This window comes from Dermacentor silvarum, chromosome 11, assembly GCF_013339745.2.
Source record: "Dermacentor silvarum isolate Dsil-2018 chromosome 11, BIME_Dsil_1.4, whole genome shotgun sequence".
NCBI classification, from domain to species: Eukaryota; Metazoa; Arthropoda; class Arachnida; order Ixodida; family Ixodidae; genus Dermacentor; species Dermacentor silvarum.
In genome coordinates, this window is record NC_051164.1 from 24,711,148 (window position 1) to 24,738,011 (window position 26,864).

General features: G+C 44.1%; 1 protein-coding gene across 1 annotated transcript; it reads right to left on the bottom strand.

Moving 5' to 3' along the window:
* Positions 1 to 1,219: 1,219 nt before the first annotated feature.
* LOC125941267 (uncharacterized) lies at positions 1,220 to 17,023 on the bottom strand. Its single transcript, XM_049658247.1, has 4 exons — positions 16,887 to 17,023; positions 6,175 to 6,245; positions 2,104 to 2,178; positions 1,220 to 1,359 (listed from the first exon to the last, which is right to left on the bottom strand). The coding sequence occupies exons 1-4, from the start codon at positions 16,961 to 16,963 to the stop codon at positions 1,220 to 1,222; spliced, it is 363 nt and encodes a 120-aa protein (XP_049514204.1). The 5' UTR covers positions 16,964 to 17,023.
* Between the last annotated feature and the right edge of the window lie 9,841 nt (positions 17,024 to 26,864).

Sequence of the window (26,864 nt, forward strand, 5' to 3'; positions counted from 1 at the left end):
ATGATGTTTATTTGCATCAGTACATGACGCATCAGTACGCGATGCAAGGGGCATGTAGAAAAAAATATCACCGCATACCCACGAAGTGAACGATGATGAGTGGGCGAAGCACCGGGGGATCATTCGGGTAACCGTGAATCCCCCGTACATTGCCCACTCGAACATGCAAATGAGTGAGAACACATGTGTACAGTATATAGAATGCTGTTTTATTGGTCGTATATGGTACTGAGGTGCGGACTTCGTTTTCCCTTCATTAAGACTGCCTTGTGATCAGTGCGGTAGCACGGCGACGCCGGCAAGCGGACCCAGAGGCAGCGAGAGCGCGGGAAGCGGCGGCAAAACGCCGGAAGCGTTCTCCGGAAGCCGGAAGCCGGCTTCCGGTTCCAGCTCCGCAAGTCGGAAGCTGGAACCTATACATATACATTATATATATATATATATATATATATATATATATATATATATATATATCATAACAAGCCAACAAACAATGACACCAAGGACAACATAGGGGAAAGTGGATGGGAAAACGGCTCCGCGGTAGCTCACTGGTGAGAGCATCGCACGCGTAATGCGAAGACGTGGGTTCATTTCCCACCTGTGGACAGTTGCTTTTTCATTCGCTTTCATTTCCAATAATTTATCATTTCTTTATTTGAATTAGTAAGTACAAGTAATTTCCCCTATGTTGTCCTTGGTGTCATTGGTTGTTGGCTTATCATATGACTATTAAAAAATTGGGCCCCTCGGTTCCCTTTCTTCTCGTTCTGTACAGGTGTACAGTATATACAGCGCTTATATAGCCCTTGTGCACCGCAGCGCCCCTATAGCGGTCTCCATGCACACCAGAGCTACCGACAACGGACGACGAAGGACAAGGCTCGGCCCTAAGGTGCTTCGCCCCAAAAAGCTGCCACATGGGCATCTTGACGAAGCCGTAGGCCCCCGCATTGGCGATTGCGCGGCGTTAGCAAGCACAAAGGCAGTACATCATTGTTTACAAATGCCATTTCCACAAACTTTGAGCATCGCGAACCATGCGAAGCCATCTGCCATCTTTATTTCACCTTATAAATTCAATAAAACAGGATCCCGGTTCTTAATGGCTACGTGGTATGTAGTTATAGCGAAGCGAATAACAACATTGTAAACTCTTTTCAAGTAACTTTATTCAGCTGTGAGACGAATAAGAACATTGATGTGCCTTCTAACTGCTTTAGGACTTGCAATAACCTTCGTAAACCTTGTATTTCCTTTTCCCTTCACAGATTTTGTCGTAATTTTGTTCACAGTCGGTCCGTTCTGAATGGTCAACTTGATCGTCCCGCACGCGCATTTCGCACTCCATTTCACTATCTGTAAAAGAAAAAGGAAACATTCCAAAATAAATAGCTGGTATAGTTATCTGAGCCACCAATACATGTAGAAGTACTCAGGAAATGTCGCTGCCTTCGCGCTCGCAGAGTGAAATTTGCAGTGTGCATGAGTGCTTGTGCAGGACAAATACGGACATGCAGCGCATATAGAACAGGAATGAAAAAAAAAAATGTCAGCCCTTCCAATGGGGTGGAGATGGAAGACGAGCGAAGCTGTACTATGGTGGGAATTATGTATTTCCAATTAGGACTATTAAGATGTGAGGGTGAAATTGGTTATTTGAACTATTAAAGAATGAGAAATTTATATGATCCAGTGGTTTCTTTTATTTAGTGACCACAGGGACCATGGCCTTGTCGTCGCTACGGTACACCGCCATAGGGTGTACGGCCAAGGTTGGCACGTTCTTCATAAATAGGTCGGATCCCGGCCCGAGCCTGAGCAAAATATGCCCGAGCCCGGCCGGAGCCCGGCCCGAGCCCGTGAAAAAACTACCCTACCCCGCCCGACCCGGCCCACGGGCCGGGCCGGGCCCGAGATTTCGGGTAAGCCCGAGCCCGTGCGGTGCTCTAGTTTGCAGTTCCCTGATATTGTCTTTAAAGGGACTTTTAATTTATACCTAGTGGTTTAATGCTTTCAATGCTTACGTTATTTCTTGCGGTAAGCAGTGTTCGTGCATAAAGGGTTAAAAACAAAAACATCGGCGTGTACCGATCCACTCACTGCTTCCGTAAGTGAAGATTCCACACCATTCATTCGTGTTAAAGTATTTAAATAAGTAGGTCACTGCTGCCCCACCTGAAACAAAGACAGTTTGTGACTCCTTGACGCGTTTGTCAAAGCCCGCCGCACACAACTAGTCTCCCGCGGTAGCGGTTATTCTTTAGTCTAAGTTTGTTTACTACTGCGACTATTATACCCCGCAATATGAGCTGATGAAGAGAAAAAGCTGCATCAGAAAAACCTGCCTGGATTCATATTTATGAGCATTCGGCCACATTGTAGAGCATCGTGCAATCATAAATGCGAAGGATGACCCAATTCGTAGAGTAAAAAAAATCAGAAGTTTTTTTAGCAGCAGGATATTGAAAGAAATGATAATACGTTTGCGTCGTTTGACAAGAGGGACCAGCTTGCTATTTGTCAAGACATACGCAGTCTATGCTCGGTCAGTCGTACTTGCTATAATTGGTTGGGACCAAGTGTTAAAAAATGTCACCGCCGTTAGGACGAGCACGAAATAACGTCGTTCCTTTCTCCACAATATTTCCGGTTACCACTGTAGAAAACATTTATCAGAACGTAGCTCTAGAACACTTCATTTGCATGGTATCCTCGGGTAATTACATTATCCGATGCAATTGAACTTCTTCACAACAGGTCAGCTCTTTTATCCCCTACGACTACTCTGCAGCCAGTGTTCTTAATGCAATCAAACCTCAGCATCGTTAATTTACAGCTTTCAAAGAAGAATTTGAAGTATATATTTATATGCAAATATCTGGTTACGCAATGCCGAAAAAAGATTCTTTCATAGGCATCGCACGTGGCATCACATCTTGGAGCACCCTAACGTAAAACTATTCCAAACTGTCTTTTATTCCGCCTATACTATCAGCCCTCCAAGGTTGCTCAAAAATTGTTCGGGTTGCCCTCGCTTCGCCTGTCTGTCACGCAACGTCAGGAAAACTGAAAACTCCCCATCTGATATAACATGTTAACACGGATTACGCAAGATTGCACAAAATAAGGGGAAAAGTTATTATTTCAGATTCCACCTTCCGCTAGTGTTGAAAAGTTTGCGGGCTGAGTCCATTTCGCCTTTCTTTCACGCGGCTTCGCAAAACCGCGAAAACTCACACCTTCGAAGTGACTTGTACTCATTAAAGATGCATTATTATGCCAAACAAAGATAAACTTTTTGTAGGAATAGCCGGAGATTGATCAGATCGGAAATAAATCGACGGCCTCTGCCTACCAATCACTCTGGCACTGGCTACTCGAAGCTGCCGGGGAGAATAGATTCACTTGCGCATAATAAATATTTTTAAGAGGAACTATGAAATTGTCCCGTGCTCTCGGCACTTATACGATATTGCTCTGCTAATTGTTCTTCGCTGAGGGTCTGTTTGAGCAGCAATTTTAGTCTACCGTTGCATGCTGCCTCGATTTTCGACCAACCACCACAAGCTAAGCAAGTAGAAGTGGGCCAATCCCAAACGCCGGCAATACCCTTCTCCTCTAGTTATCTGCTTTCACTGCGCTAGCTCAGCCCCACGAATGCTCTCTCCACTCCTGTGTGCTCCTCGCCTCTTGTCAGTCAATATATAGGAAAAATATGTCTACACAGGCAATGCTATTGGCATTGAAATCAAACTAAAATGGTTCGTATAAACGAGGAGGGCGTTAAGTGGGGCGGTTCCAGCTACGCTGTAGGTCACCGCTACATGCTTACATAGACGGTTACGGGAGTTTCACAACACGAGATTAGAATAAAAACAGATAAGAATAGTTTTACGTTATATGGCCTTTGATCATCACCATGATTCTTTTCTGCTGTACAAAACATTTCGGTGACTCAGTTCTGCCTAATACCAGCAGATAAGGGAACAACGTTTCCGCCTACATCATCTGCCCTGAAGATGCACGATTGTTTAAGATCGCTCTTAGTGAACAAATTCTTGAGTGGTTCTGGAGTTCTATTTACCGTTACATAACTATCGCTATTGTTTGACAGTGTGCGTGATTTCTCAACTCAATCATTGTAGCCATTTCCCTGTAACACCCTCTGTGCGCTGATGACATTGAAATAAATAAATAATTAAGCACTTGAAAAATTTTAGCAACACCTTGCTTTGTGATGACGAAATATTTACCTGACCTTGACTGCAGTACTATTAATTCATTATATGCAGAGTAAGACAATCTTCATAACCTAACCACTTAGAGTGTGTGCGCGAAGTGCCCTTAAGATCAAAGCATATGGCTCAGTACTTTTAGGGTTCCCAATATTAGGTTTAGGTCTGAGAGCAGCGGCATTGATATTCAGTCCGAACTTTTCATAACCACGTTTATGTCTGTTGCTTCAATATTTTATAGGAAATCTCTTGTTACTCAAACAAATTGATGTTTAATATTGACAAAACGAAGGAAAGTATCAGACTTTCTCCAAGAAAAATATCAATAAAGATATCTCACTATTGAACACATGGAGGATTATTACAGTTTCTATAAGAGGGTGAAGAAATGAGTGCGATAGCACCACATTAGAATGTAACACAAGTGTAAGACTTCATTGTAGCTGCAGGGGCAGTATAAAGTGGAGTAAACGTAAGTTAAGTAAGAATATCACAGTTTCGCCAAAGGGTGAAGCAACGAATGCTACAGCAACATGTTAGAACAATACACGAAGTATAAGACTCGCAGCTGAAGTGGAAGTATGAATTGAACTAAACGTATATAGGCTAGGTAAAAACCATTTGTTCTGCTAGGGGTCCTCCGTTTGAATCCTACCATCGGTTTATTTCATGTATGCTTATTAATTAAAGACAACACGTCTTTCTTAGCGATTTTACCACCACTTTTCCGTATCGGATATGTGTCAAGCCTCTTTCCTGGGCCGATCGCCGAGGTAGTCCACAGCCACGCCAATAAAATACATCATTCTCAGGTTTGAGCTCTGTTATTGTTTTGCATTTTTAATATTTAGCGTATCGAGTAGTATGAGGGCCGCACCCGTGTAAGGGCTGCGCCCTCAATGTGCCAGCCCAAAATTTGAAAAAAAAATTAAAAAGTCCAACGATGACGCACTCGCATTCGGTGCCCCCATGCCGTGCGCACGCGGATCGGCGAATGTTCGTGCGCTGCGCATTACTGCGTGCCGCTTACTAGATGGTGAAAGCCGGGGTGGACACAGGATCTGAAGTGTGTGCAAGTCGCTGGCTGCGGCGGGAAGCGATCTTGGCCAAAAGTCCCGTGCAAAGCCCGTGCAAGGGCCGCACCGACCCGTCCGTGCAAGGGCCGTACCTCGTCGAAATTGTGAAAGAAAAGTGCGGCCCTTACAATATAGTCTGTACAGTAAGTCTTGGAAGATTTAACATAAAAGGCCTGCGCTGTCGGTGTTTTGTTTCATGACATTTTTTTGTGGACTATGCCCTCAAACTTCTGAGGAATAGCTTTCTCAAGAATGTAAGACCTGGTATGAGCAACTTTCGTCATAGAATGGTGCAGCAATATCACTCGCATATACCGCATGTAACATAGCATGGCATGGGATATATAGCATAAATAAACCTAAATATATACGGAACCTCACGGCGACGCCATGAGGTTTGATGTTCTGTTCTGTTCAATTTGATGTTCTGTAACAATAAATTCATAACGTTCAAAGTGGTCATTAGGGAGAAACATTTGTCTAATATTTTAGCCCTTTTCTGCTAGACTGCTTCTGAGGTGTTATGATGGCTGAACCATACATTAGTTAGCAGTAAACATAGTAGTGTTTGTATAAATTTTCCTTGCCTCCCAAACAAGCTGCGGCACAAATTTGTATCATTATTTAGCGAAACGGACAGTTGGTACAATGTTCTAGCAAACAAAATACATTCGTGCCTTTTTTTATCATAACGCGAGCTTCACTTGCAATAACCATCTTGAAGTGAGAAATTTTCTCGAATTGAGTTGCAGCAAGGGGTTGTTTTATGAACCTTCATGGCACACTGAAATGAAGGTTATATGAAGGAAAACAACAGTCTCCCTTTACATAGCAAAGGCGCTGTGAGTGGCGTGGTTTACCTGGCTTGGTGACGACCATCTCGGGATATTCACTGCCACTTCTTAGAGATGCACTTTCGTCTTGGCATGATCTGCAAGTGAGTAACAAATAATATAACACTATGTTTTATTTCGGAAGGATGCTGTGGAGAATATTACGTTGTCATATTATTTAACATATGCACCGGAAATTGAGGCAGAAGTTATACATACAGGTTCACCTGATTCTACCCTTCTTCTAATGCGAAATAAAGGTTGATTCATTTCAAAAATTGTGCACGTCATGATTATGGAAAAAAAAGAAGGATCGCTCTGATTTTTGCAAGTGTTCCTAGCTGACTGGCAATGTCAAATTCCAAATGATATTTTCTCCTTCCACTTTAGCACAGCCTGCTTTTGTGTCATGAACACGCCGTCTAAAGAAACGTTAGATGTCTTTTTTATCAGAATGCATATATTTTGTATGTCTGCGAAAAACAAACACAGCTCAGTACACGCATTGGCGTCTGCTTCACGTGTCTTTCTCACATATTGCAAGGTCGCAGGCGAAAAAAGTACCATTCGAATCGACGTGCGTGTTATTCACACAGAACTCAAAAGTGTGAGCAAACCAACGGCCGCCTACGCCTTGAACTTAGACGATTTTCAGTTTTATATAACTCTGCCAATTAATTTGCTGTAAATTATTTGCCATTACGCGCCTAGCGCCAAATCATTTCAGAGAACGGCGAAGGCTCTTGAACTGGTGTTCTCTGGTGTCTGTAAAGGTGCCTATGCAAAGCAGTAGCGAGCACCCTCACATGACATTTAGCAATAGCTCTGGTACAGCGTCGAGTTATCAAAAAGCCTTACATTGACAGCTTTGAAAGCATGCTTTTTTTTACGCAGTACATGCTACGTCATACGGACATAGAAAAGAGAACATAGTAAAGAGAAATAAATATTTCTCTGCTATAGCAAAGAAGCCACTGATTCTTCTGAAGTGTAAGCAGTGAAGCTAGTGTCAGTTCGTTACCTAAACAGTCAACTGGTCAGGATGAATCACAGATAACAAAAGTACAAAGTACAGTACCATCAGTCATGACCACGGCGGTCGTCACATTTCGTCTTCCGCACATGTACCACCTTGACAAGGAGAATTGACGCATTGATGACGTGTGCTTTATACAGCAATGATTAGCGGAAATGGCGAACAAAGGGGTCCGAATTGCTTTCTTTTCTTTATAACCTTAACGACCCTTCATAGGTGTATTAAAAAATGGGAATACATCAAAACATCTTTTCATACTACGTCAGCGATAACACGAACACAAAAACACATGACGGTAATGTTAATACAAAAACCGAAATTTACCACACCAGGGACACGTGAGTATATACGTTAAAAAACACATTCGTTTTATCGTGACAAATGCGCATACACTCTCGTGCTCTAAAAATAGAAGGACACTTGATGACGGCGATTTCATGGGATAGGTTTCTCCACTCTGTAGGAGCAGGGTAAATTTTGAAATGGAAAGGTAACAGTGCGCATGCGAGGGCTCCTTTAAAATGTCCAATTTGCAATGCTGCCTTTAAGATGCAGGTTTCACGATCACTGCGGCGACCGGGTGCAAAGTAAGCCCAATTCTTACAGTGAAGCTGTATGTGGCTACCCGGCAAATTTTCTGCGTCCATGCGTGTACACCGTCGCGTCAAGAAAAATTTTCGTCTCCAGAGCTAGTGTAATTCTGAGTTCCCGCGTTAGAGAATTAGGGTTTCTCGTATGTTCAATTACAATCCGATGCTATCGTGTCTGCACGTTGTAAGTCTTACTTTACAAATTTTCTGACGCACACTTTATTTTGAGAAATTGAATCAGTTCAATAACGCACTTGCGCCAGGTGAAGGGTCTATAGAATGAGGATATATTCTGCACTCCGGCACACCTGCGTGCGCGCGCGACGAACGCGATGTATCTGTCTCTGATGAGTGGGCCCTCTGTCCGTTGCATCGGTAGCGCAGAGTGTGCAGTGGCCGTAATCGACATCATGCCAAGACTGCTAAAAAAAAAAAATGGAGGACGCTTACGCTTCACCTTTATGAGTACAACGCAATAGCGTTATGAGGAGTCGTTCGCATCGCATCGCGCGGCTATAGGTCTGGTAGAAATGCTGGAAAAAGAGTTTGTGTTTGAGTTTCCTCGTAGGAGAATTATGTTTCCTCGTACATTCAAATTACTATCCGACGCCGATTGGTAAACAATCCGACGGCGAATCCGACGCCGAATGGTAAATTCGTACTTTGCCATTTTTCTGACGGATTTCACTGTGAGAAATTCAATATTTGTTCACCAAAACCTTGCACCACGTGGAAGGCCTGCGTGGTCGGGGAGGTTGGGGGATGATTTTCTCCGCCACCCGCAGTACATGCCGACGCCGGTTGGCGACGCCGGATTTTCTACGACACAGGGCCCTTCAAATCAAATCAAATCAAATCAGTTTATTTTCATCTCAAGGATGAGGGCAGGCTCGGGATAAAAGTGACATTAGTCACTTGAGGGGAACCCGAGCCTCCCTGATACATGGAAAGCATTGAGGACAGACGAACAAAAATGCATTCATAGCAAGAAAGGGTTAATATTTTACAACTTGTAATACGCATAGATTCATCACGAACTGAAAATATAGATACATAGATTCCTTTACGGTTAAATTACACAGTACAATACATGAAGACAAATCACAATATACGCTGAAAGTTTTATTAGTGATAAATAATATTGCGTTGATTTCATGATAAAAGTGCTTCCCTAATAGCACGTGCGCCACATTCTTCAATTTTTATTCTTTTTTGAATTAATTTGTTTAATAAAACAGGAACAGTGAAGCGAAGCATTTGTCGGCCGAGGTGTGTTCTGCAGAATGGAATGATCCAGTGTTGTTGGTGACGAGTAGGGTATGGGATAATGTGTGGTTCTAGTTGAAAAATATCCAAAAAAGCGCGATTGCTATTGAGCAGGGATTTTTTATATCTTATTGCTAGGTAATACTCGTAAAGCTGATGAATTAGAATAATGTTAAACCGTTTAAATAATTCACCCGTGTGCGCATAATAGTCAACATTAGCAATGTGCCTAATCGCTTTTTTCTGTAGTTTGTATAGTCTATTAATGTTCGTTGCTGTTGTGCTTCCCCATACCAGAAAACAATAACTGACATGCGATAAAAACAAGCTGTTATAAAGTGTTATCTTAAAGGAAACTGGAAGCAAGGAACGTAGTCGTGCAAGTATACCTACACATTTGGAAATATTAGTTATTAACTTACTAATTTGTGGTTCCCATGACATTCTACAATTAAAAAACACTCCTAAAGTTTTAACCGTCTCTACAATTTCAATAATCGCACTACCTAAGCGTAAGGCATCACCTGGAGAAGTAATCTGCATCCTCGAGTGAAAAATTACAGCTTTTGTTTTGGATGCGTTAATGATTAATGAATTTTGCTCACTCCATGCATTTAGGCTCTCTAATGTAGTGTTGATAAGTGTAGTCAATGCACCCATATCATTACCAGTGAAGAAAATGCTAGTGTCATCGGCATAGATTATATATTTAGGTTTATCACTAATTTTTACAATATCGTTGATGTACAGGTTAAAAAGCAGCGGCCCTAAAATGCTACCCTGTGGTACCCCAGTGGTTATCGGCTGAAGAGAAGAGAAGTAATTGTTAATTTTTACACATTGCGATCGGCACTTGAGGTATGATTTCAAGAGTGAAAGTGGGATGCTACGAATACCATACATTTCTAGTTTTTCAATTAAAGTCTAATGACAGAGACGATCAAAGGCCTTGGAAAAATCTACAAAGATTCCAATGCAGAGTTTCTTATCTTCAAAAGATTTTAGAATTATTTCTTTTTGGGCTAGTAAAGCAGTCTCAGTCGACCTGCCTTTCATGAAACCATACTGTGATTTTGTTATTATGTGAAATTTGGTGCAAAAGTTTATGACTCTCTTAAAAATAATTTTTTCAAAGCCTCTTGAAAATATCGGTAATATAGAAATGGGTCGGTAGTTCGTAAGGTCGTTTCTGTCTCCTTTTTTTATATAGCACAGTGACAACAGACGTTTGCATTTCTTTTGGAAAACAGCCTGTCGATAAACACAGCTTATAAATGTGAGTGAGCACAGGAGCTATAATATGGATTACATGCTTGATCGGAGATATCTTAAAGCCGTCTATGTCACGCGCGCTGGTGTTCTTTAGCGCAGAGAACATTAAGGCTATTTCTTGATCGTCGGTTGGTTCTAAAAAGATGCTGTTTGTTTCTGTCGTCTCTGCACGAGTTAGCGCTGGCTGTAATTCCTGCGTTGGCTTTACAACGTTTATGAGAAAGTGGTTAAATTTTTCGGCAAGCTCTAGATCTTTAACAATCTGGCCATCTATTTTTATTTCCGTAATTCCTGAGCAAATAGGTGTCCTGTGAAGTAACGTATTAAGCTTCCTCCAGATGTTTGCACTCTCATTGCAGCAGTCTGGATTAAATTGTTGACTTAAATAATCTCTTTTTTTCTTTCCTAATAAACGCATTTACTTTGTTGCAGAATTCTTTAAATGTTTTTAGGTCTGACAGGTCTCTAGTTTTTAAAAACCTTCTAAACAGTTTCGTTTTCTTTTTGATCATTTTTAAACATTCATTATTTATCCTTGGATTTCAATTTTTACGGCATTTTTTTACAACCTTTTCTTTAAAATTCTTTAAAATGCTTAAGATAAATTTGTTTAAGGATAGCTATGAATGTCTCGTAGGCTAAATCTGCAGTTAATGAAAGGTAGACTGTACTCCAATCTGTTTGGGAAAGACTTGTGCTAAAAGCAGCTAAGGTAAGAGGCGTGATATCTTGAACTGTTCTAGTCGGTAACTCCGTGGGCTTTTTGGTATCACTGTCTGTAATAAAATAAAGTGCTAGGTGGTCGCTCATATCGCAACACAATACACCTGACTCTACGTTATCTTTGTTTATGTTGGTAATAAAAACATAAATTAAAGTTGCCGAGTTTGGTGTGATACGTGTGGGGGTATCTGTTACTATCCCGTAACCATTTGACACAACCGTAGCCATAAACTCAATTACGAGGGGATAAGACTCCAGTATGTTGATGTTAATGTCACCAGCAATAATTAGTCTTAAGTTGTTGTCATTTACGTAATTGAATAATTTTTCAAGAACACTAGTGAAATTATTTACAGATGAATCAGGTGGTCTGTATATGACAGAGTAAACGTAATTTCGTGACTTTAGAGTTAGGCATTCAATGTCAGAATTAATCAAAGAAAATTCTGGTACTATCTGAGAGTCTATGCTGTTCTTTATTAACACGGCAAGGCCACCACCTTTTTTCTTTGTACGATTGAGGAAGTAAGTGTTATAATTATCTTGCCTGTAAACCTGGTCTTCTAGAGTATACCAAGTCTCCGTGATCATTATAATGTCAAAAGTAAAAGAAAAGGTATTAAGAAAAGCAGATAGTTCATCTTCTTTGTGTCGTGCTGAACGAATGTTTAAATGAAAGCAGCACAGTTTGTCGCGAAAGCGCCTTGCTACAAGATTATTGACGTCACGAGATGATATCGCCATTGCGAAAGAAAAGATGCACCACAACAGCGCATAGCGATTCTAAGCAATTTTTTCAATGTCACATGCTTCACGAATGTGCAGAACATGCGAGTTTTCATCTTTCCGTGCAAGAATACGCCCATCATTCGTCCACACAAACTTCCAGTTTGCTGTTTTCTTTTTAGCTATTGCCATGCCAAGAAGTTGCTTTAAAACTGGGCATAAGCGTTCATTGATGAACACAGGCGTGTTAGAGGAGTGGCCAAGATCCTGTGTCGAGATGCGCGTTTTCTTTGCTTTTTGAAGCACCGAGTCGCGTTTGGAGCGGCTCTTGAATTGCACTACTATGTTCGGTATTGAAGTGGCATTTTTTGCAGGTACGCGGTGACACTTTTCAACATCATCTTTCAAGATGGGAATATTTAACAGTGCGCCAATCTCGTGAAGGGTACTAGGAAGGTCCTCATTAGAAAGTTTGGGTATTCCCTTAATCTCAAGGTTACATTTTCGAGAGTATTGTTCAGAGGCAGTGATCCTCTGATCCTGATGAGACATTTGTTTTCTCAAAGCTTCGCACTCAGTTGTTAGCTTTTCATTGATGCTCCTTAGAGACTTGTTGTCCCTCGTAAGATCAATGTTTTCTCCCTTTAATTTTCGACTTCTTCATTCAAAAAGCTCACACTGCTTTTTAGGTCTCTTATTTCCTTCCGTAGTTCTCTCTCAATTGCAGATTTGAATTCAAGCATTTCCTTTCTCATCTCTTCTCGAAACTTTGCTAATTCACTCATATTCACAACACCAAATTATCACTTTGGCAGCAGAGAGGCAGCAATTTGAAAGATACTTGTGTAGTAAGAAAATGATTGCTAACCTGCAATAAACGAAAGCAGGCGTGTGAGGAACGAACTTTCGCTGCCCTCGCTGCTGCCAAGTGAAGTGCAGGGCTCCAGTGCAGCAGGTTTTATAGGAAGGTTCCCCCTGGCAGTGCCCCGCGTCGGTAGTGTCCTTGCTTCGTCAGGAAGTGTTCGTGCCTCGACACGTGCCCACATTTAACGCTATCGCGTTAAAATGTGGGCAAATTGCACTAGTGTGCAAGGCTGGAGTAAACAGCGGAGCTGGTGATAGACCCAGCTTCTTCCAGGTTTTACTAGGCTTGGCTAAGTATTGCTAGGAAATTCTAAGTGCTTCTTGGCACGGTATTCCGAATCGGCTCACCGCCGACGCGCAGGTTCTCGATTGGCCTCGCGAGGCGCTTCAAAATGAGCGGCTTCTTATTCGGGTGTCCAGATCTTCTTTGGTCGTCCCATGTCAAGGCTACATGTACTAGCCACAGTCAACGAGAGTTCTTCCGCGGTCACGGTGGCTCCGACCTTTTATCTCCGTGGTGACGTCACGGCCAAGCTGCGCCTCCACACTAGCCGGGGCTTGGCTAGTCTATACCTGCGGAGCCGACGCCAGAGGCGCCTGCTGCAGTCACGGACACCGCGCGCGTTCGGCGCGAACGCGGGGAAACGCGGACGGCGTTGGCAGCAGCTCTGCGCCTTGCCTCGTTGGTGCTACTACGATTTATTTCTCTCCCTCTCTCTCTTGCTCTCGTTTTCTCTTTCTCTCTCCCGAGCATAGCGCGCGCCGCGCGTATGCTCCCCATCCCTCTCCTTAACGTCCTATGTCGAGGTAACATGTGCACGGCACGGAGAGGAGGCGAAGCTCACGCTGCTCCGCGAGGTGGTTGCTGGGCAATGCAGGTGACGTCATCACTCAGCGAGGTTTTCTTCGCGACACTCGGACTGAGGGTCGCCTTAAACAGCTCCGCTGTTAAAAATTGTGCACCTTGCGCTTGTGTAGTTGAATTCCAGCGCTCATGCAGCTCCGCTTACATGAAACCTGGGGAAGTGCGAAGCAGTGATACGCCGGTGTTTCCCTTCTCTTTTCCTTGAGTTTATCTTGTTTTATTATTTGTTTATCTTGTGTTTAGCAATCCATCATCCGTTTTGAAACCTGTGCTAAGGCAGAACTGGTGGGTAACCGCCACGCCCATGGAGCCAAAGCTTTTTCTGATGATAGAAGCGATTTTAACGACTTCCTGTAGGTAATGCGCTTAATGCTTGATTATTGCTGTCTTTTGAAGTATTCTGATTCATGTTAGCTTATTTTGAGCCAGTTTTGATTAATTCTGCACATGTTTTGACCCTATTTGGAGCACTTGTTTTTGAGCGGGGTCAGGACAGATCACACGCGACGGACGCCGACGACAGCCCGGTCCCCTGAAATTCTTCGCACTTAAATGTGCAGTGACGTTCACTTCGAGAGCGCCGGTTACGCTCAAGCATATGGAAGCCGCGAATGTGCACCGCGGCGTCGAAGCATCAATGAAAAGGGCTCGAATGAGGTCGTGGCTACATTGATCACAACGGTGCGACGGCTTGTGGTGGTGGCGCTTGTGTAACGTCGACAGCAGTTTCGCTGTACATCCGCTTTTACACGGTGGAATGGAGGCGGAATTTTTTATTACGATAAGCTTCCGTCTTTTGAACAGGCACTGTATTGCTTGGATGTTGCTATTTAGATATGTTTAGCGTTGACTGCATATGACGGATGCATATTCCTCTTTAGCCCACGTAATTGTCTTGAAGTCTATCACTTTTCCAGGCGAAATGGAGGGGTTACGTTTTAGACGCCGTTTAAAAAGGTCGCAGATACGCCGGAAAGGCGACACATCTATTGCGATAGCAAATTAGTGGCCAGCTATATGAAGTAAGGATAGTAGTTTTTATCTCCCGTAAAAACTTGTAAGCATAGGCATACTCAGGGGCGGTTCCAGGTTTTTTCTGAGGGGAGGGGGGTAAGCTTTTGTCAATGATAATGATGATAATGGCCTTTCTTCTTTGCCGAAATTCACCATTTCTGCTCAGGATAAACCCGCCTCGGTTTACCGTGGCTTGTGCAACACCTGTATGGAAGCGCGTATCAGTTTCTCCGAACTTATAGGAAAAGGGCGTTGCCCAACACGGCCATGTGCTTTGTGGCTGTGTCTGATAATATATCTAAGTCTGTATTGTTTCTGATAATAAAATTTGGAATGATCTGTTGCAGATTCATTATAGGTGCGTAAGCATATGTCCGTTTTTGGATTTCAGTTGGGACATCATGATTTCCGTATTGAGCAGCTTTGTGTTCGGCTGAGACACCTTCGCTTGCTTTGGAGGACTAACGCTTCCGCTACAACGAGCCAAAAACTACGCTTGTTGTTTACTAAATGCGAGTCACTGCGCATGTATGCTCTTGATGCCACTCTACAAGAAGAACGATGTGGCGTAGTAGCCGAGAGCGCGAGCCAGCGTCTTCGTGTTTTGTTTCCCACACGACGTCTTCTTTTCACACAAGGTGCGCATCTGCTCCCATTTCGTTTACGTCGCGACGCCATCCTAGGCCCGCGCGCTGGCGTTGGCCGCTGACGTCACGTTCACTCCCCCACTGCGCAGCCGTGGCTCGAGGCTTCGCCCGCACAGCAATTACGCCCACTCAGACAAACAGGTCCGGTGTGTTTGAGCCTCCTGTGCTTAAGGTGGCGGTCCCACTCCGGCGGCACGCAACCCCCGTTTTCAGTACTTTTGGAGCAACCGTGGCGGCTCTTCTAGTTAAGATATAAAGTGGTGGTATGAAATTAATTTTGAAAATGAGTATGAAAATGAAATTCCTTGAGCTCTACTTTATCCAAAATTTAGCTTCCTTGAGAATGTAGTTGCCGGGCTGTTAACAAGAGAAGATTGCGATATTTGGCAATTTTCAAAAGCAAATTATCCAAAAAGTAAAAGTTAAAAATTATTTTGCTACGTCTAGGAACTAGATAAATATGTCCTAAAGCTACAGAGCCACAACTGAGACACAGTTCGCAAAACCCATGTATCTCATGCTTGTTCTTGAACGTTTATTTCTAAATCACAATAATCAATTTCTTTATATTATATATATTTTGAATCTACAAGGATTGAGCTTTTTTGTGGTATATACCACCACCTTATATCTTAACTAGAAGAGCCACCACGGTTGCTCCAAAAGTACTGAAAATGGGGGGCGCGTGCAGCCGGAGAGCGACCGCCACCTTAATGAACGAGAATAAAACAGTGCGAAGCTATAATGTAAAACTTGTATCGTATGAACGGCACTGTGCTTGTATACTGGATATTGTCAACGTGTTACTGTGATCACCATGAGCGTTACAGTTATAAAAGTTAACCTATGCGTAGTTCTTAGTTTAGTCCTTAGTGGGTATTATTTATATATGAACACTTCACCGAGATACCGTTTTCATTTAGCATGTTGGTCGCGAAAACACATTAATAATTGTGAAACTGAAAGCTGCATACTCATCCCGAAGAACAGATCAGTGAGCCGCGATCGCCGGCTCACTGTCGCGCGTTTTGACTGGCACATACAACATATGACGCGCGGCCACAGTCTTATCGCCATTGAACTTAATACGGAACCTCACGGTGACGGCAACGCTGACGGTAGAAATCCGCCTGGAGTGTCCACATCATTGTTATCACGATAAAAACGTAGAGGTACATTCTAAGATGACCTGACAGTAGCCGTAGCAAGCGTGAGTCAGGTTATGTTCTTAAATATAAATATACTTCGTATATTCTCCAATGTGCTGCCATATACTCCACATATATTTTATATATATACTCTGTTTCGTGCACAGGAGGCCACGCGATAAAGGCCAGACTTCTCTCACTGGTCGTACTCATGACTGAAAAAGAATCGTCGCATAATAATCAAATGCATTACAGTGCGTCTTGTGGATAAATGCAACCTTCATTCTCACTAGAACTAAAAGTTCATTTATGTCATAAAATTGTGTTGTATTTTTCAGGGCGACGAAAGTAATGAAGATGCGCCGGTAAGGCCAGCGCATCCTTCGGAGTCGACTTGCGCTTTTTGCAGGGTTGGATTATCGCTACACATTCGATTTCTCGAGCCTTCTCATAAGCTATAACCACCTTAGCACCTAAAGTATTTGTCCCGCAGGAAATGCTTAGGAGTAGCTCATATATTCTACCAAATCTTAGTAAGTTTTACGTCTCATTTTTAAATTCTGTTCAAACAAAAATAACAGTACTCACTGAGTAGGATGACCAGTACATAGTTTACACTTATAGTCTGTTCGCGACAATGACTCTTTAGTTCTGCTGATGCACATGGGCGTGTTGGAAATGCTCTGAAGATAGGTCCAAATCTTCTCAGTCGTGTTCAAGAACTGTAAGAAATGATTTTATTATATGTTTGGTAGTACGTAAAAACAACTTTTGTGTTACCTATGTACTAAGTCTGAGTAATCAGTCAATGAACTTTAAAATATTAGGTAAAACTAATGAGCCAAATTGTATTATATTGTCACGGTGCGCGTGAGATCCTAGTGGCGGTGTGCAACTTTGGTCAGAAGTCTGAAGAATATTGGCTAACATTTACTTTCCGATGACTTATTAGTCGGCCAACGGGCACCCTGTGTTGGGATTCTCGGGCTGTAACTTTCTTAGACTGTAACTTTTCAATTGACACATCAAAGTACATGGCCGACAGCCTCTTGGCACAGCGCGAAGATGTCATGCTTGATACTGTGCCAGGAAAGCCGTCGACCATATACGCAGACGCATCCAGAGCCGTGTCACGCGAAATCTCGTGAAAGTGTAATTATATGCGAAAGTGATCACCAGAGAATAGTGCCCCTGGTAACGTCGTTACGCCGAGCACGCGCAGCTGATCACTCGCACGGAGATTGCTGGGTGGTGTTCGCATAACCATGAGATGTGAACACGAACACCACTGCTAAAGCACGCCGGATGGGCGATGCACCGACAGCTTTTCGAAGTATGTAGGCATGTCCTAACGCAGAGATTAACTGAGACTTTTGATACCTGCAGCATTGCAAGCTTGCGGTGATGGAACGAGATTGGGGGTGGTAGTAGGACCTCTTTAAGTATGGCGCCATTGTACGCGAAGCTTCCGTGTAGGCATTGTCCCCGCAATGTTCACCGATTTCTATGCAGGAGTAGGCCGTGAGAATGCAGGCCGTTGAGGTGAGGTCCGACGAAGCCGTCACATTAACACTTACCACTGTCGTTGCATTGGTCAGCTGAACAAACGGGTTCGTCATATTGCGCGTATTCAATGTCTCGAAGTGTGGCATTGTCATGTGACTGCAGACACCGAGTCCAGACTGTCTTTCCTGATGAGCAAACTGCGTAGGTCCACAGTGATCTCCGTGAGCAGATGTCCACTGCTTTCTTCTCCACACGTGCGCGGGTTCACCCGTTTACGCAAGCCTACTATCTCCTTTAGGTATGTAGAAGTGTCCCTGGTAAATTGGGCCACTTATGTGAGGGTCAGCTGGGTACGCATTTTGCTTTGACGGATGTCACTGAAGCGATTTTTGGCTTCATTCCGTAAGCTGTGAAGGCATGTGTGTCCTGCTTATTTTATACTTGTGCCCCTTCATAATAGGTTACCCATTCGTCGACATGTTCTCCGGATTTTCTTCTGAAGGAACGGTGCGCTGCCAACGACTTGCAACGACGCATTGACATAGTACCATCTGCATTTTTAAGCCTTCATGCACAGAAAGCCCGCCAGCGCTTCGCGTATTCGTGCGTATGACGAAGTCTTCATATCCTGCATCGTTGTTAATTTCGGATTGCAAAGCAGAAGACCAGAAATTCAAATGCTGGGCCGGGAAAGTTCCGTGGTGGCACGTCGCAATCCGGTAAGCCAACCATACGCATTGCGAGGCGGGAGGCATTTATTCAGACGGCATGGAGCACAACACGACGTGGGGGGAGGCCGCCAGGACAAACGCGAACATTACTTGTTTGTAGCCAAAAACATAGTTCTCGCCTTTTCTTTAGTCGCTCATTCCCATTTTTCTCCTACGGATGTGCCACGAAAATTATAGTAGTGCATGTGATAAGCTATTGAGTTTAGATGTAGCAGTCATCAACTTGTTTGTGCCTTCAGCCACATGAAGGCATAAAATTCGACATAAAATTAGCCCCAACTTGTGCCAGCTGACTCAATCTCATCCGTGCAAACTTCTTAAACTCATCACCCTGCCCGATTCTACCACCATCGACTGCGTTTCTGTTCGCTTAGCACCCATCTGTACTCCATACAATAGTTTGTTTTGTTCATCATATGACCTGATCAAGTCTGCTTCGTTTTGACAATCCCAAGTAGGATACGGGCGCCCTTCCTTTACACAATTGGCATACAATTGGCTTCCCGTCTATTAGCATTACGCTTATCATTTTTCGTTCCATCGCTCGTCATGTGGTCTTTAGTTTATTCTCTAGTATTGTTGTCGTGCAAGTTTCTACTTCAAAAGTCAGCACAGGGACGTTCAGGCATTGTTTACTCTCCTTTTCAAACATTACAGTAAGGTGCGCCGCTCTTGATTGCAGAATGTCTTGCAACTCCTTTACATTCTTCAGTATATTTCCTTTCCATGACGTTCAGTGGTCGAATAATTGTAGAATCATTAGCTTTCTTTCTTTCTTTCGGTTTTGTACAAAGTATTTACTAAGCTAAGTTTAAGTAAAATCAGGACACCATTTTCTTAAGTCAGCAGAGAGAGCCGACTTGAGTTAGAAAAGGTTATCTAAACCCAGCAACACAAAAACAGCTTATTTGTTGAGACCCGATAAAATATTTATTGAGTAAAGTATTAAATATAGCAAATAATTAAAAATAATCGGTTTTAATAACTACCTACAACTGAAACCGGACTCTAGATAGCACATAAAAAACGGCAGTACTTAAGAAAGAGATATAATCCCCGCATGATTGTGACAGTTACTTCTTTTTACATAATAGCAACAACAATGATAAAATATTTTAAGAAAAAGCAACGCCATATGTTCGAAGTATCTAGAGCGCACAATGATAAATACACACGTATATACAGAGATAGAAGGCCAGTACAATTTACACGACGCTGCATCGTTACTTATATATACGCTTATACAGATTTAAAAACACATAAACGAGGCCGCAATGCAGTCTGATATGAGGAGGTGCACAGTTAAGGAAGACACAATAATGAAAAAATCCACGCACAGAGATACGACGGTCGAAAGTCGGCTTCGAAAAAAAAAGCGGGGTAGCTTGCCCTAGTGGCGCAACGCTAAAGACACAGCGGAGCTGATCGGTTCCTTGCTGGTCCTGGCTATACGAAGTGTTGCTGAGTTTTACGAAGTAATGCCAACTGATGCTAAGTTATACGAAGTGCATAAGCATTTCCTCGTGGTCCGTGGCATCGGGAAAAGCCTCGCGAAGCACTTGCAGTCCGAGCACACGGAGAGGAAGTGGTGCGAAAGCTATGCACAGTGTACGGGTGGCGCACAGCAGACGACACGCCGGCATGACGTCATGGCGCATGCGCAGTAGCGCACAGCTGATGGGAGCTTGGCCGAGCCGCCGCCAGGGGCGCCTGCTGCAGTCACGGACACCGCGAGCGTTCGGCGCTAATGCGGGGAAACGGAGAAGCACGGATGGCGTCGGTAGCACCTCTGCGCGTTGCCTCGTTGGTGCTGCTACAATTTGTTTCTCTCTCTCTCTCGCTCTTATTTTCTCTTTCTCTCTCCCGAGCATTGCGCGCGACGCTCCGCGAGGTGGTTGCTAATCAACGCAGTGGCAGAGGCCACACATTACGTCCGGCTTACCACCGCTGTTAAAGACAACAACGTTAATGACTTCAACGCGACTTCAACTTTCTTTTTCATCGCTAACCCAGTATCCAGTGCCCAGTGTTATACCTGATTATGGGCCCAGTGTCGCGCGCAGGATGCTGGGACGCTGGCAAGGCGCGGGGTACAGGGGCGAAATGCAGCTCTAGAGCGAGAAATACGTGGTGCCTGGCTACCTTGTTCCTTTTTGTATTTTTTCAAATACAAAAAGGAACAGAAAGCGTTGCAGTGCAATAAAAAAAAAAAGAAAAAAATGCCCCTAGGGATCGAACCTCCGACCTACATATTCCAATCGCCGTAGCTTACCATTACGCCATTCGAATCGTGATTATCGGCACATAATTTTCCATGTCAACACGGGGACACAGTTGCAGTTGCACAGACGTCTCGGACATGGTTGATGCGCTATCGCCCCGCAAGTAAAACTTGCGCCTCTATCAGAACGAAAAAGTTGTTGGCCGTATTGCATAGTATTCCTGGAAGTGCTGGAATACTTATTTGCTTTTGCGATTGGTATATTAACTCCGAAAAAAAGCCATAAATGAACCGCCTACCTCGGATGCTGTACGGGCTGTTACTGCCGATTTTGACAGCCGTTTCTTGTTCTTCGCGCAAGGGTAATGCAACATTTCCATGGCTCGACAATGCATTTCAATCGACACGTATGTCTAGTCACATATCTCCGTCAGAGAAGCGGGTCGGTTAATGCAGCTGGCAGCCTTCGGCGAAAGCACATATAGGTATGTTTATAACGCGTCATATCGGCGCTCATCGCTTGTTGTGCTGACACTGCAGAGACGAAAGAATGGTCTTTAAGAACACCGATGGGAAAGCTGAACTACAGAGCACTCCGATGACAAGAATAAACAAACGTAACAGCCTCCTTTATATTGAAATGAAACCAGTCGAGAATTTACAGCAAGACTGCTAAAAGTGCTGTAAATATGACGGCATGTTACCGTGGTGCTATGGAATGAAATATCAGAAGGCAGTATTTTTCACGGGTGGTTGCTGTAACATGAGAGCCTGCGATTTCAGTCCCATAGAATTAAAATTCAACTATTGTATATTTTAGGGTTCCTGTAAATGTGACGGCGTGTTTTTACGGTGCCGTGGAATGAAATGACAGACCGTTACAGACACCTTTAGTTTTTTTACGCTAAATATTACTGGAAGAATGACGGCGCGTTGTTACGCTTCTGTGTAATGAAAAAAAAAAAGCAGACATCCGAACGTTTTACGAAAAATACCTGCCAGCCGATGCAGCCTGCAAAAATCCGACTAAATCAACAGCGTATTTTTGCAGCGTATGTGCATTTACGTTCAGCAAGTGTTCCGTGTATGTCCTGCTTACGTCCTTCAGAAATTTTTGATAGAGTGGCCGATTCAATCACTTACTCGTCGACTATCCAACATTGATTTTTTAACTTCGCCACATGCGTAAGTTGTATTGTTAGTCCCCAGTTTATCAAAAATGAGAACGACTTTCTAGCTCTTCTGCCTGTCCTTGAAAGCAATATTTCAAAAAGACTGGGCGCTTCTTTCTAACATCACTAGAGACGTTCTCATAGCTATAAATTGCACCGTCTTCCCGTAGGGGAGCCCTGAGTAGTATGCGAAGCAGCCATAGGGTCGACTCAAGTTCCCAATAGTTTTCACATCGGCCTGTAGCCACTGCCGTTTCGTGGCAGCGGCTCGAGCCCTCTCCTCCGCGGCGCTGTCCACGGCGCTGACACTGGCGTTGACGCTGGCGCTGTCCGTGGCACTCATCGCGGCGTTCCGGGAGAAGAATGAGAGGACGAAGTGAATGATGATGACTGGGCGAAGCACCGGGGGATCATTCGGGCAAAACGCAGGAAGCGGATGCCGGAAGCTGGCTTCGGGATCTGGAAGCGGAACTGGAAGTGGAAACGGAAGCGGAAGCGGAAGCCGGCTTCCGGTTCCGGAAGTGGACGCCGCATGGCGGAGGGAGGGAGGGACATAGCCCCGACCATAAGCTGCTTCGCATCCAAAAGCCGGCAAATCCCACGCCCTGTGGGAATCGGTGTTATGCGAAGCAGTTTGCAGGGAGCCTACCAAGTTAACGAAACGACCATGAGAGCACCAAGATGTAGGCGGCTCTTTCATGACATACATGACACGCATGTCATGACATTCATGTCCTGAGTCGAGTCATTTTAGCTACACCTAAGAGATTTTAAGGTGAAAGCCTTACTCACGCTCATTACTATGACTTCTACCACCATTCTTTAGAGTTGATTTCCTTCACTTAGTACCTAGGTCCGAAACCATTACAGTGTTTTTCTCAGTTTTAATGTTTTTTTCGCTGAGTCATTGTCATTTTTTGCTCAATCATGGTCATGACTATGACTTTTACCATCATCCTTTAGTGTTTCCTTCACTTAGTGGTTTTTGAGTGTTAATCTTTTATTTCGCTGAGTCATTGTCATTTTGCTCAGTCATGGTCGTGACTATCACTTCGACCAACAACCGTAGCCTTTTCCTTCACCTAGTACCTCATCCGAACCCATTCCAGTTGTTTCTGAGTGTTAATCTTTTTTCGCTGAGTCATTGTCATTTTTGCTGAGTTATGCTCATGACTGACTTCTACCATCATCCTTTAGTGTTTCCTTCACTTAGTTCCCACGTCCGAACCCATTGTAGTAGTTTTTGAGTGGTAATATTTTTCGCGGGGTCATTATCATGACCTTCATGACACGCATGTCATCATATTTATGTCCTGACCTATCACTTATGTTCGTCATGCACTCCTGTTATACTATGCCAATTTTGGTACCTACCAAGTGAACGAAACGACCATGAGAGCGCCAAGACGTATGCGGCTGTTTCATGACCTACATGACACACATGTCATGGCATTCATGTCATGAGATATAATTTATGTTCGTCATATCATCATCATCATCATCATCAGCAGCAGCAGCAGCAGCAGCAGCCTATATTTATGTCCACTGCAGGAATAAGGCCTCTCCCTGCGATCTCCAATTACCCCTGCCTTGCGCTAGCGTATTCCAACTCGCGCCTGTTCGTCATATACTCTTGTTTAATATGCCAATCTTGGTACATACCAACTTTACGAAACGACCATGAGAGCACAAAGTCGTAGGCAGCTTGGTAGATAGATAGATAGATAGATCGATAGATAGATACTGTCAAAGTAGCAATTATTCGCCAAGGAATGCTTCGCATTTAAAATTCCAGTTCCTTTCAGCGTACCAGCGTTGAGGAAGATATATTTCTTTTCATAACTGCTACCTACCACGTAGACTCAGGGGCTATGGCCTTCTGCTCCTGATCACGAGGTCACCGGTTCGACTTGCTATCATGACAGCCATATTCCAAGGGCGGGGGGGTGGGGGGAGGTGACGAAAATTCACCGCCCAAGCACTCCGTACAGATGATTCACCAGCGAAGTGGAAACGTGTGGCCTGGGTTTTTATCACTGGGTTCATCCCGACGGTACATTAAAGTCTTTCTCAATTATTGGTTGCATCTTTGTGTTTCATAATGAGGTTACACACACGTTCTTCTGCGACGGAGGAAACTACATCACTGACGGTATGCCCCTAGTACGCCGTTGTCGCATTGTTGCTTGCGATTCCTCAAAGTTAAATTGCTTCAAAATTAAATCTGGAAGAATAACAAGAACAAGGCCTAAAGCGGATGCATTTCACGTCGGCTCCATAAACTTCGAATGCTTGCCGGAGTTTTTCGACTGGAACCCCGAAATTCACATCTCAGGAGATGCAGGAAAATCCAAGGATCAGCTGGACACCTAATCAACCAGATGGGCCGTTTCCAGAAATTATTTCAAGCAGTTTGCCACGCCAACCGGGAAGCCTCAGCCAAACGATGGCACACCCGTTGCCATGTATCACGAGCCACGACGTCTGATGTGCTGAGCCTAGCGCTGCGATCAGAGCCGGAGAAGCCCCATCTGCCAGTCTCTTGCAGAACATTAAGGCTAAACATGGAGGTTGCACGTGTAGAAGGCGAAGGTATTCAACCAAAAGAGTCGGACCAAGGACATCCGTTCGAAATTAAAAGCAATCATCGAAGACTGAGTGTTGACGTGGACCGGCCACGTAGTGATAAAACACCACTTCAGCGAGCTAATGAAACTACTTGGAACAAGAAAAAGGGCAATCGGAAGATGCGACAATTAATCGTCGCAAGCCGCATGCCACACTTACCAGTGAATGACTACAGGATCATTATTAGACCAAGAGGCGGACTCAACGTGACGGAACACGGTATAGACCGCATCTACCACAGCCTACCGATGTGCTGCAAATGTTTAACGTAGAGCGTATGAAGAATATAATCTTTGCCTCAACAAGAAGCAGAGCATTATAGCCCTCAGCACACCATCGAAAGAAAGAGCCAAAAAATACGTCGCAATAACTAGTCTGAGCGTTGGGAGCAAGGAATATGAAGCCTGTGCCTATCGCGCAGCATCGTAGAACACCTCGAAAGGAGTCATCCGCGGCATCTCTGCTGATGAAAGCCCGAAAGACATTGTTAGGAAGCTGGTCACTCCACGTAACGCCAGTGTCCTCTACGTCAAGCGTGTGTGCAATTCAAATAACGTAATCGTCATTATTTATGGATATTACGTCCCTAGCGATGTGAACTACGGAGCTGCGCTTGCTCGATGCACACTTTACAAGAAAAACTTTGACAGTTGCTACGAATGCGGAAGACTTGGAGACCGAGCGGACGTATGCCCCAATCGTACTGACAAAATTTGCCGGAGTTGTGGGTCAAAGAGTCCAAAGCAAGACCACGAATGCAAAGCAGAATTCATTTCATTTCATTTAATAAAATGAAATGAAATGTAACCCCTTATGTAACACCCTTCTGGAGGGTGTTACATAAGGGGTGGTTATACAAAGTAAAAAATGTTTGACAAAGGTACCCACATGTTACCTTTACCAAATATGTGGACAAGACCACCCGACCGGGGATAAACGATGCCAAGCAAGGTACCGGATTCCATACCTCGTCAAAAGACGAAGATGGGAACATGCCCGGAGAGGAACAAGTGGAATACGACAGCTACGTCGGCAAACAAAGAAGCCCAAGTACATCCAGCAGGAACAGATCGGCTTCCCTCCCAAGAGCCAGAAGCAGACCACGCTCCGGCAACTGATGAAGGTCAAGGTCCAGACCCCGCAGTGGCAACCACACCAAGCCACTCCCCTTAAGCATTGGCTCATACTCCCGTTAACGTGGTCTCCCCACTACGACGACAGAAGAAAAGGGTAAGTACACGCCTGAATCATGAGCGGCAACGGAGCCATCTGTGGAAGACGACGACGCCAGAGTCATTGCTGATGCTGATAGTTTCTGCGCACAGGCGACAGAAGGAAGAATCGGCTAGCCACATGCAGCTTCGCTCTAAAAAGCCACAGGCCTGCGCGGCACAACCGGCACAGTCGCAGCGTAAGCTGGGGGAGCGGCTCCATAGGAGCTTCATTTTCGGCACCACGCACTACACGGTCTTCGCGGCGAAGTCTCTTCGCGTCGTTTTCACCAGAATTATCGGAACTGTGCGCCTGGCGTTGACAGCGAGCTGCGGATTGTGCTGCTCTCGGCACAGGGGTCTACTGAGCTCGACGTTATCTGGCCTCATAACGTGTACTGAAGAGTAAACACTGGTATCTGCAGACTATGTGGCGCACATGTCAGATCCCTGGACCCGTGGCAAGATTTGATGGTGTTGATGACGATGGTTTATTGGCATACCCCTTGAAACGGGGTTGTGTCAAGTAGTTGCCTAGCCTGCTTGAGTGAACCAGGTCCACCTTGTTAACTACATGTGCTACATGTCGGGTAACCTGGAGGAATATAACATAACTGTAATGAAAAGTTTGCACATATCGACGCTACCCGATATGTATGTCAGATCACGTGTAAGGTGGCCCGATACGATTCTAATGATGATGATGATCTATTGGCATCTTATTTAACGTGGTGGTGACATAGTCACCTAGCCAGCATGATTTAATTAGGTGCACAATGTATATTTTTCTAGCAATATTGTATGGATCACCTTAAACTTCTTTTTCTTCCTTAAACCTTCTCTAACTAGCTTGTACTCCTGTGCTAACTCTCTAACTAGCTACCTGTGCATCCGCTACATGGTGTCTCACCTGGTGTAATAATACGCAACTGCAATCCAAAGTGTGTCTGTATCGACGCTACGGGGCGCGCATGTCACATCACGTGTGACAGATACAGAAGTAGACAGAAGTTTTGAGGAAGACATAATAAAAAAGAATAAGAGATATATAGAAAAATTCTGGAATCAAAAACATTTAAAGCATACCTGAGTAACTA